Source organism: Ranitomeya variabilis, chromosome 3, assembly GCF_051348905.1.
Source record: "Ranitomeya variabilis isolate aRanVar5 chromosome 3, aRanVar5.hap1, whole genome shotgun sequence".
NCBI lineage: Eukaryota > Metazoa > Chordata > Amphibia > Anura > Dendrobatidae > Ranitomeya > Ranitomeya variabilis.
The window spans coordinates 310710860-310722861 of NC_135234.1; the positions used below are offsets into that span (position 1 = coordinate 310710860).

General features: G+C 42.3%; 1 protein-coding gene across 2 annotated transcripts in view; it reads right to left on the reverse strand.

The window, feature by feature from the left end:
• The window catches only part of LOC143815892 (transcription elongation factor A protein 3-like), a 531124-nt gene extending 522055 nt beyond the window's left edge, over positions 1–9069 (reverse strand). For both annotated transcript variants that reach the window (XM_077295629.1, XM_077295627.1), the window contains exon 1: positions 8580–9069. In XM_077295629.1, coding sequence (XP_077151744.1) covers positions 8580–8648 — 69 coding nt within the window. In that variant the 5' untranslated portion in view covers positions 8649–9069. The remainder of the gene's footprint in view (positions 1–8579) is intronic.
• Between the last annotated feature and the right edge of the window lie 2933 nt (positions 9070–12002).

Here is a 12002-nt window from a genome sequence, read left to right on the forward strand (position 1 = left end):
AGCAGTAGGAAGCGGGGAGAACCTCAGCTATGCAACATCAGAGGAGCCCCGGCTGAAGGTGTCCTTGGATACAGCTGAAAAAATGGCTGCCAGTACCTGTTCACGTGTGCTCAGGTGTGACGTCACAAAGCTATGGACCGGCGTTAGGACCAAAAAGAGATAACCAATGCGTTTTGAAGGTGAATGACCTTCTTCATCAGGGTTAATGCCCATAATCTGGTCTCCTCTATATATACTTTGTGGCAGCGCACGTGTCCCCGCCCCGAATCGCTCTGTTCTGCCCTGGCCTTAATTCTATATATGTTTGTATGTTTTGGTGTAGCTAATAACAGCCCTTGGATATGCCGGGCTCCCAGTAGATGCCAACTTCCCGGGATATATGATTCCCGTTCCAAGGACAAATGTTTGTAGTTAATAGTTTTATTAAAAAATACACATATACTGTACATGTTTGCTGCATGTCAGAAAGCAATCTATCTATTAAAAACCAAACTTTATTAAATATTACATAGTTAAAAAATATATGCTTTAAAAGAGTGGACATATCCTGTCATTAAAATAGTCCCTTACGTAAGAGTACAGGATAAAATGAAGCCAAAGGCTCCCTGAGATGGATATCAAAAAATCTTACATGCAAGGGGCCCTCCATAAAAACCTATGGGTCGTGAAATGTAAAAAAGAAAAGAAAAAGAAAAAAATGAGAAATATATGAAAAAAATGAATTTTTTTTTTTTACTATATACTACGAATATAGATGTAGTAGATTCACCATATTGAATTAAAAAGCATGTAGTTCTAGTTTGTGGTTTAAACCCTTGGGGTTAGACAGTCTAAAAGGAATATCCACTGTGATTCAATTTTGGACATTTGTTTAAAGAAGTCTCCCCCCCTTGGATTTGGTTGGACCTTCTGAATGTCACAGAAAAATACGCCTTTAATTGTTCTATCATGCCTCTCCTTAAAATGGCACGATAAAGGATGTCCCATATATCCTTTTTGGATGATGGTTAAATGTTCTTTGATCCATACCATAAATCTCCTCTTAGTCCGACCCACGTATATTATCTTGCATGGGCAATGGATAAGGTAAATAACTCCTGTAGAGAAACAGGAGATATTATCCCTAATGGTGAATTGCTTCGTGTCACTGGAGTCTTTGAACATTAATTGGCGAGATTTCTTGAATGATGTATTTGTACAGCAAAAGCATCCCCCACATGGTGTGAATCCCATATTCGAACAGGAATGTGCTCTGGGAGAGGATTTTGGCTTATTGAGGGCCAATTTGGATGTGGGAGCTAAAAGATTACCCAGTGTTTGGGCCATTCTAAACACAAACTTGGGGTGAGAGGGTAATGTTCCCCTATCAGTTTATCCCTTTGGAGGGTAGCCCAGTGCCTGCGGATAATACCCTGAAATTGCCTGTAGCCTGCATGAAATTGTGTTATAATTGGTAATCGGTTGATTTGTTCCAGGATATTTGAGGTCTTATGAACATTCACTTTTGTCCTATGTACTAGGGCACTTCTTGGCACCCCCTCACTTCACTTTTGGCTTGCTCTAGCATTGCTTGTGCATATCCTTTTTAGAGAAATTGCTGTGTTAAATATTCAGATTAATTCTCAAAATCATCCATGATTTAGTACAATTACGTCGGATTCTAGTGAATTGGCCTTTTGGAATGTTGATGAGCCACACGGGTGAATGACAACTTGTTATATGAATATAACTGTTGGAGTCTACTTCATTGTGATAGCACTTCATGTGCAACTGGCCCCTCTCCACATAAATGTTGAGATCCAAAAAACTGATATTATTCGCACTGATGGTAGGTGTAAATTCAAGGCCAAATTCATTGATGTTTAGGCGCGAAATGAATACATCCAATTCAATTTGTGAACCTTCCAAGATGAACACTATGTCATCAATAAACCGTCGCCATAAAACTAGGCCTGTGTGTAAATGCCCGATTTTAAAAATATGTGACTCCTCCCACTTGCCATGTATAGGTTAACAAAACTGGGGGCAAAGCGTGTCCCCATCGCAGTTCCCCATGTCTGCAGAAAGAATTTTCTCTCGTACATAAAATAGTTGTGTTGTGTAATGAATGTACTACATTCCTGGATAAACTGGATTTGGTTATCAGCGTATACTCCCAGCTTATGGAGGAAATACCGTGCTGCCTGGCATCCTTTTTTTGATTGATGACAGTGTATAGGGACTTAATGTTCCAAGTGACCAGAAAGTAGTTGGAATTCCAGTCTATTGTTTCAAGGACTTGTAGGACATGGCCTGTATCCTTAAGGTATGCTGGTAGCAGGAGCATACACTTTTGTAAATGGGTATCCATATACCGGGATAAGTTGGCCGTAAGGCTATTGATGCTGGAGATAATAGGTCTCCCTGGTGGGTTTGTCATGTTTTTATGAAGCTTAGGTATATGATAAAGAACCGCTATGTTTGTGTTATGGTTCATTATGAACTGGAACTCTTTTTTGTTTAGAATGCCGAGAGATTTACCTCTCATAGATAGGATATTTAATTTCTTAACGTAATGTGAGGTTGGATCACTTTTTAATTTCTTATACGTAATCTCATCACCTAGAAGACTATCTGCTTCTTCTTGATACATCGTGTGGTTCAGTATCACGATTCCCCCCTCCCTAGAGAAGTACCTACAAGCCCAAATTATCCCTAAGGGTCTAATTAGAGAGATATGTGGGAAGTAGCCTCCCTAGAGAAGTACCTACAAGCCCGAATTATCCCTAGGGGTCTAATTATTCACAAAACCCTTGCAATGGATTTTGTGCACCCCTCCATCAAACAGGAGTGGGATAGTATGTTTGAAAATTTTTCTCTCACAGCATTACAATTTATTATTGACAAACACCTGTTGAACCTTAAAAGAACAAGCTGTCAAATTATGGACATATTTGCGCAATTAAGAACTTACACTACTACTAATAACATTCAGACATTCAGGAGTTAGCTGACAGTATCCTGTATAGGCTGAGAGAGAAGGGAAAATATATTTTAGATAAAAAAATTAGGAAATTTCAACGTGATCACATTACCGAACAAATATATATGATGAGTTATTCTGCCCCAAATACTAGAATTGATACACCTAACAATAGCCAGCAACTTGGAGCTAGTGAGTTGGTGGTTATAGATGAATACAACTCGATATTAAATCAGGATGAAATAGACATTTCAGCAGATTTTTCCATATATGCTAATTCCAGCTCGACCCAACACACACCGGTGCATAGAAGGGATTAACTTACAGCAACAAACTCTCCGAATTAGGAAAATTACAAGGCAAATGACTCTCCTGACCAGGACAATCTAGATAAAACCTTGAAGATTTCAATATATCCAAACACACCATCATATTTGGACTCCAGCCCACAAATAGGATCGAAGGCCCAGACTACCATCTCTATTTCCACCACAAATAGGTTCTCTCCCCTTTCATTTCAAGGGGAAGATAACCAAATGGTGAAATTTCAAGGGGGTTTCCTCTAGTACTGCCCAACCATATGCAGCCCCTCAGAAGGTACCAATGACTAAAGAGGGTCTGGAACATAATAGGGGGCCTCTCCCTGCCAAGAGTACTAAACCCGTTACACATTCACCGAAAACAGTTGTAAATAGGGGACCTAAAAAAACAAATAACAACAAAGTCCCTACTACAACACAGAAAAAAAAGAAGGATCTGATCGCCCGCTCATCAATTAACAGGGATTTTTTCCGGGTAAGAACCACAAAACAAAGAGAAGCAAGAGGGGAGGGAAACTCTCCAAAAAGAAAATAGAGGGCACATCCAACACCTCCCAAAATATATATAACTTAAGCTCATATCAACTAACAAACAATGAGGTTGCCCTGTTACAGAAAGGACTTAAGTTTGCTCCCACCACTACTGCAAACCCATTTAACCTATATATTAGCATGAAGAAATGCCTGCGTAATCTGGCATTGAAAAAGTATTTTATGAGAAAAGAACAACTAACAGTGAGAAGCAATACTCAGGAAAGATCCATGTATATTCATACTACATTGGCCAATATCTCATTTAACTCCACACAAGAGTATTCAAATGCATTTCACACCTTCGATGCATTGGTCACTGCGGATATTAGAAAACTGCAACAAAAGAAAAAAACTGTATATATATATCTCATAATTTAGATCATCAGGAAAGAAAATCTTTGAGGAACAAACAAAACAACAATTATATAATTGTTTGCCTGGCGCATAAGGGTGGGGGAATTGTGATACTGAACTGCACGATGTATCAAGAAGAAGCAGATAGTCTTCTAGGTGATGAGATTACGTATAAGAAATTAAAAAGTGATCCAACCTCACATTACGTTAAGAAATTGAATATCTTATCTATGAGAGGTAAATCTCTCGGCATTCTAAACAAAAAAAAGAGTTCCAGTTCATAATGAACCATAACACAAACATAGAGTTTTTTTTATCATATACCTAAGCTTCATAAAAACATGGCAAACCCACCAGGGAGACCTATTATCTCCTGCATCAATAGCCTTACGGCCAACTTATCCCGGTATATGGATACCCATTTACAAAAGTGTATGCCCCTACTACAAGCTTACCTTAAGGATACAGGCCATGTCCTACAAGTCTTTGAAACAATAGACTGGAATTACAACTACCTTCTGGTCACTTTGAACATTAAGACTATTTTAATGACAGTATGTCCACTCTTTTAAAGCATATATTTTTTAACTATGTAAAATTTAATAAAGTTTGGTTTTTAATAGATTGCTTTCTGACATGCAGCAAACATGTATATGTGTATTTTTTAATAAAACTATTAACTGCAAACATTTGTCCTTGGAATGGGAATCATATATCCCGGGAAGTTGGCATCTACTGGGAGCCCGGCATATCCAAGGGCCGTTATTAGCTGCACCAAAACATACAAACATATATAGAATTAAGGCCAGGGCAGAGCAGAGCGATTCAGGGGCGGGGACACGTGCGCTGCCACGAAGCATATATAGAGGAGACCAGATTACAGGCATTGACCCTGATGAAGAAGGTCATTCACCTTCGAAATGCGTTGGTTACCCCTTTTTGGTCCTAATGCCACTCCGTAGCTTTGTGACATCACACCCGAGAACACGCGAGCAGGTACTGGCAGCCATTTTTTCAGCTGTATCCAAGGACGCCTTCAGCCGGGGCTCCTCTGGTGTTGCACAGCTGAGGTGCTCCCCGCTTCCTACTGCTAGCAAGAAGCAACCTATATCCAACCCCCTGCATATCCATCACCGCACAGCCGGACAAAGCTCCGTGGATCTTGTGACATGGACGGACATTTACCGCAATTAGGGTAAGCGCTAACCACGTATATACCTATGTCATTTGCAGAACATTATGGGGTGGCTTTTATCATTGTGATTCTTTTGACCACCAGGCAAAATGTTTTTTATTCACGAGAGTAATATCCAGCTTAATGATTGAAGTAGGGAATTAAGCATCCAGATCCACCAGTTTATTCTTTACTTAGACACCTCGGATAGTTTACCCCCAAAAGCAACTTTATATTATATCTTATCAGGGAAATCTGCTTTCCCTGATAGGACTGATCATTCATTCTCAAAATTCTCAATACTGGGGTAAAATCTATATTCAGTGAAGACTTCTATCCAGAAAAGATTATTTCTAGACAGAAGGGAGAGGAGGGAGGAACTCTGTCTCTAGCTCCTGCCTCCTTCCGTCCATAGAATTGTTTCTGAAGTGCAGGGCTCAAGTGATGTAACAGCCTTGCACCAGCAACGAGAGCACCAACACAGCTGGAACGACTCCGGCACGTGAGGTGAATTTAAGTGCTTTTATTTTAACGGGAACAAACATTCATATTGTGAAGGGGTTGTCCTAGGAGAGGGCAATCCTTTTAATCAACGCGTTTCAGAGCTGATCAAACTCCATCAGGAAAAAACACAATGAGTTCATATCTACTTCACTAGCAGCATAGCAGAATTATCAGTATATCCCATTCTACCATTACACTCAAGATCATCTGACTATTAACCCCCTAATTGTGTACAAATACATGATTGCTGTGGTGACCGCATGCAGAGGGAACACTTTTGAAGAAAGGGAAGAAAAAAAGGTGCAAAAATGAAAATTGCGTGGGGTTAATGTGGTTTGTAGTCAAAAAACAGCTGTGAGCAGCACAGAGAAAAACTGATAAGAGTAACATACGCTCATCAGCACAAGCACACTGGCAGTGCTGCAGAGCTCAGTTATTGGCTGCAGCGCTGTCTACGAGATGTCAGCGCTGCAGACAATAAAAGACACCTGAAAGCAGTGGCAGAAATTCAGCCATGTACCTGGGGAGGGTGAGTAAAGTACATATTGGTGTTTTTAAACAAACAGCGGCAGGGTGATTGGGTTTTTCCTGAAACTGGAAAACCGATTAATCTCAATCTGCTACTAGCATTGTGCAAGGAAACATCCTTAAAACTCAAACAATGTTTAACAATGTTTAATTAGTCCTAATTTATTTTTATTTATAAAATAAATGCATTTACAGTAAGGCTGGGTTCACACTGCGTTGCTGGCGTCCGTTAGACTACGTTATACAGCGGCATAACGCGGTCTAACGTAGCCATTGACTCCAATGTCGGACGCATCACTAGCACCCGCCCACAATAGGCATGCGCTAGGGATCTGCCGTCATTGAGTGACGGACCCTGAGACGCGGGCTGCAGCGTTTCCGGGTCCGTCACTGCTAGCGCAGATAGAGCTAGCAGATGCTCTATCTGCGCTAGTGTGCTGCCATACCGGCACTTCCGTTTACAGCAGCCTGTTACCGTATGTGTTGAACGGGCTGCTGTAAACGTAATGTGAACCCAGCCTAAGATGAAAGAAATTCTCTCTAGAGCTGTCAGCATGAATGCTTATTGTAATGGGGAGGGGGAAATAAGCCTCTGCCAGCTGCTTATCACTGCAAAGTTAACTGATTTCCAACAACTCAGTCTAATTTTATATTTTAATTAAAAATCTCAGTTGGTGCAGAAATATTGGCACTTGTACATTTTCTTCTTAACCAGAGGAAAAATTCCATATAAATAGCAACCGATTCATATTTCTAACATAATAAGCAAAGAGCATTCTCTGCACCCTCTGTATAACGTGACTACTAGAAGCAGGGAATAATGGAAAATAATAAATATTCCCAGTAATAAGGCCACAGAGCAGTACTCCGCTACATGTTTCATGCTACGCGCCTGTTTCTTTCTGTTGCATGTTGAAACAACTTATTCCAAACAAGGCTACTTTCACACTAGCGTTGTTTGCTGTACGTCGGAATGCGTCGTTTTGGAGAAAAAATGCATCCTGCAAAGTTGCCCGCAGGATGCGTTGTTTCTCCATAGGCTTGCATTAGCGACGCATTGCGACATATGGTCACATGTCGCATCCGTCGTGCGACGGATGCGTCGTGTTTTGGCGGTTACATGTAACTTTTTTTGTGCGTCGTGTCCGCCATTTCCGACCTCGCATGCGCGGCCGGAACTCCGCCCCCTCCTCCCCGGACATTACAATGGGGCAGCGGATGCGTTGAAAAACTGCACCCGCTGCCCCGTTGTGCTTAACTAACACACTGTCCGTCGGTAGCCTTAATCTGCTTATAATATTCTTTATTTCCTGTTTTCTCCCATCACACCCCCTCTCACCCTTCTTATTCACCTGTTCAGTTGTTTTCTGTGTTGCTCGCTATTCATATCTTGCTCCCCTCCTCCGTTTTACATCTCATGTTTCAGAGAAAATCATGTCCCCTCTTTCTCAGGGCTGAGCTCACTCACTTCCCCCTTATTAAACAATCATCCTTTTTATTTCCCAGCCATGCATCCTAGTATTTCCAATTTCTCATGCATCATTTGCACTGTGTCCCACGTACACTCGTCAGATACTTTCTACATTGCAGCTTGCTTCTTTTTTGACCACTATCACCTAGCCCATATCCTAGACGCTAAACCAACCTTATGTACACATGGCATATAATCAGTGACTTGTTTGCTGTGTATTTTCAGAGTTGATGTTTTTGTTTTGCCTTCTTTTCAACATTTAATTCAGTGACCATTGCCACAGGGCAATTTTTTTGAAGCTACATTTTTATGGACTCCATGAAGATAAGTGATGGGACTTTAATGCAGATTGTTTCTAAATTCAACAACTAGCACTCAGTGACACAACAACATTTCATTAAAACTGCAATTAAGGCAGTAAGGCAATTAGGGCAGTACGGTGGCTCAGTGGTTAGCACTGCAGCGCTGGAGTCCTGGGTTCAATTCCCACCAAGGACAACATCTGTAAGGATTTTGGTTGTTCTCCCCGTGTTTCCGTGGGTTTTCTCCAGGTTCTCTGGTTTCCTCCCACATTCCAAAGACATACTGATAGGGAATCTAGATTGTGAGCCCAATTGGGGACAATGATGATAATATGTGCAAACTGTAAAGCGCTGCGGAATATGTTAGCGATACATAAAAAATAAAGATTATTAATTAAGCAAACGTATTTATATAGTCCAGAATACTCACTTTGCTCTGCTCGATGATCCGCTTCTCCAGCCTCCTGCCAATTTTCAGTAGATCCTCTTCTGTCCCCATGTGTCCTGAATAAATGGAGCAGTCACGTAGCTGTGTATTTATATGTGCACCAAGGTGCCAGTGTTAGTTATAGGGTGCACAGATGACGTGGGCTTGGCTTTATACTGGCACAAGTTTTTGTATAGTGATTATCACATAGCAGATTTCTCAGTTTTTGCATACACTTTGTGTTGTGTGTAGTGTGTCTCTGTGTGCACGATATAGCTGTGCTGATAAATGTATACAACTTTGTTGTGCTTAGTGCCAATGAAGGGGTGTGTCTCAAATTAAAAATAGTACCAAGGTCTTTGGGCCGGACACAGGCAGAGGGGGTGAGCAGTGACAGCTGGTTACTTGGTATACACACGTCCAAACACAGCATGCTCAACAAACCATATGTTGTCTGCCTGCACATGGGGCACTACTACTAAAGAGACAGACAGAAGAGCACTGTACATGTCATTTCAAAACATTTGGTGTTATGAACTTTAGTTTCAGGTAAATAGATCAGTCTAAAAATCTAAAATGTTGTGATCAATGGAAAATAACATCACTAAATAAATAGGTATATGCAAATTACATTTCTCTTTGATTATTGTCAAATCAGTTACTTACAACATCATACATTTCTTCTGAACATTAAACCTCTGTGTCTTGTCTATTCACATTAACACTTTTATGACGTAGACAGGGTAGAGAAAAGGCATTTTAATGACCTAGGCAGATGAAGCCAATAACATCCCACCCCAAAGCATAGAAATAGGTCAGAGACTGAAGTAATAGGACCCCTAACGCACCGATACCCTCTGATGGGTCAGGCAACAAGCTGTGACGACCACTTCCACTAGAACTGTTACCTCTTTCACCAAAAAATACCAGCAAAAGTAAAAACAAAGAATTTGACCTACCAGGAAGTCTAATTTAAAAGTTAGAAATAGAATCATTCATTGTTTGCAGACCATTTACATGATAACAGGGACTGATTGCAATATTCAACACTGATGTCCTATATTTTAACCCCTTTACCAACTTCGAAGTATCCATACGTCCCTGTGGCCTAGTACTTACCGACCTGGGTCAGATGTGAATCATCCTACCAGGGCCTGGGGTACGTGGCACCGGGTTCGGTCACAATTAAAGGGGTGGTCACGGTGGCACCGACCCGGTCTGTGCCCTTGGCACTCAAGTTAAGGGGAAAGGTCTTTAAAGGGAATTTGGTAATAAAGTTTATTCGTGACACCACCTGTGGTTCTTGGTCAGAGGGACCGACGCTGCTTAAAGGGGTCTGAGTCGCCCGCCAGGGCCGTGAGGTACTCTGTACCGGGTCCAGTACTTAAGGGGATGTGTCACGGCGGCGACCCGGTTCGTGGCGCTGGGGGCCCATGTAAAAGGGAAATTGAATAAAGTTTGTGTTCGTGACGCCACCTGTGCTATACGGTCAGTAGGGACTGCTTAAAGGGGTCCACTGGGGAGATGTTATGGCAGCTAGACAGTATAACTTCCCACAGGTGAAGTAGGTCCCAGGGCTCCCGGTGTATAGGTGAAGATGGTGAGTAGGGTTGAGCGACTTTCATTTTTTTAAGATCGAGTAGGGTTTTGGGAAACCCGATTTTGTCCAGAGTCGAGTCGAGTGCAGTCGGCCGATTATCGCTAAAAGTCGGGGATCGACCGAAACACGAAACCCAATGCAAGTCAATGGGGAAGCATAGTCGGCAGTGAGTGGAGGCCAGGAAAACACCTACAGTGCCCATTTTAATGCCAAAAACATCCATTCTTGTTTCTGAAGCTTGCCAATCTTAATTAACTGTATAATAATAGTTGGGCATAGGGAATTGGGGGAAAGTTGTGGGGGGAGTAGGGCTGGCTCAAGTTTTTCGTGGGCCCAGGAAATGCGGACTACGTCACGGCGGTGTTGCAGGGAAAGGTAAGTATTTAAAAGTTGCAAGTGCTGTGATCCTGAGCAAGCAGGGGGGGCCCACTCGTTCGCATTGCCACTGGCACAGGGCCCCTCAAAGTACGGCGGTGTGTTTGCATGGCGGGGGCGCCTCCCACCAGCAGCGACACTTTTGCGTACTCTGAGGGGCCCTGTGCCAGTGACGTCGCCAACGAGTATGCCCCCCCACCTGATGAAGGAACCTGCACTTTCATCTGCACCTTCCTCTTTGTCCCTGTGTAAGGTGGTATAACATGCGGGAAGGGGAACCTTACTTTCAGCAGGGACAGATTCTGGCTGTGTAGAGTACAAGGGGAATGTAGTGGTCTAGGTCAATGTACCAGCAGACTCATTTAGCAGTGGCTGGGCAATGGGCAGGATGAGGAGGAAACAGATATAGGGCCAAAGAATAAAGTAGGCTACATGCAGTTCAAAATTGGTAACAGGACTAAACAGGCGGCATTGCTTTGTTCAGTGGAGTAGCAAACCCAAGAGCAGCAGACACTGTTTCAAGGGCCTAACCACACTAGTAGGCCAAATGCAGTTTAATATCTGATAGTATAGGGCGAAAGCCAGAATGTGGAAGCTCAGCTTTGTTCAGTTGAGGACAACACCAGGGAGGGGCAGACACCTTTAGTAGGCCGGAAAAGCCTATTGCATTTTTTAAAATGGTAATTTGGAGCAGAAGGTTGAAGCTCAGCTTTATTTAGTTGAGGGCAACACCAGGGAGGGGCAGAAGCCGTTAGTAGGCCCTAACCACCATTTTTTTTTTTTTTAAAACCACTTAATGAGAGCCGGAAGGTTGAAGCTCAGCTTTATTTAGTTGAGGACAACACCAGGGAGGGGCAGAAGCCGTTAGTAGGCCCTAACCACCATTTTTTTTTTAAAACCACTTAATGAGAGCCGGAAGGTTGAAGCTCAGCTTTATTTAGTTGAGGACAACACCAGGGAGGGGCAGAAGCCGTTAGTAGGCCCTAACCACCATTTTTTTTTTAAAACCACTTAATGAGAGCCGGAAGGTTGAAGCTCAGCTTTATTTAGTTGAGGACAACACCAGGGAGGGGCAGAAGCCGTTAGTAGGCCCTAACCACCATTTTTTTTTTTTTTAAAACCACATAATGAGAGCCGGAAGGTTGAAGCTCAGCTTTATTTAGTTGAGGACAACACCAGGGAGGGGCAGAAGCCGTTAGTAGGCCCTAACCACCATTTTTTTTTTTAAAACCACATAATGAGAGCCGGAAGGTTGAAGCTCAGCTTTATTTAGTTGAGGGCAACACCAGGGAGGGGCAGAAGCCGTTAGTAGGCCCTAACCACCATTTTTTTTTTTAAAACCACATAATGAGAGCCGGAAGGTTGAAGCTCAGCTTTATTTAGTTGAGGACAACACCAGGGAGGGGCAGAAGCCGTTAGTAGGCCCTAACCACCATTTTTTTTTTTAAAAC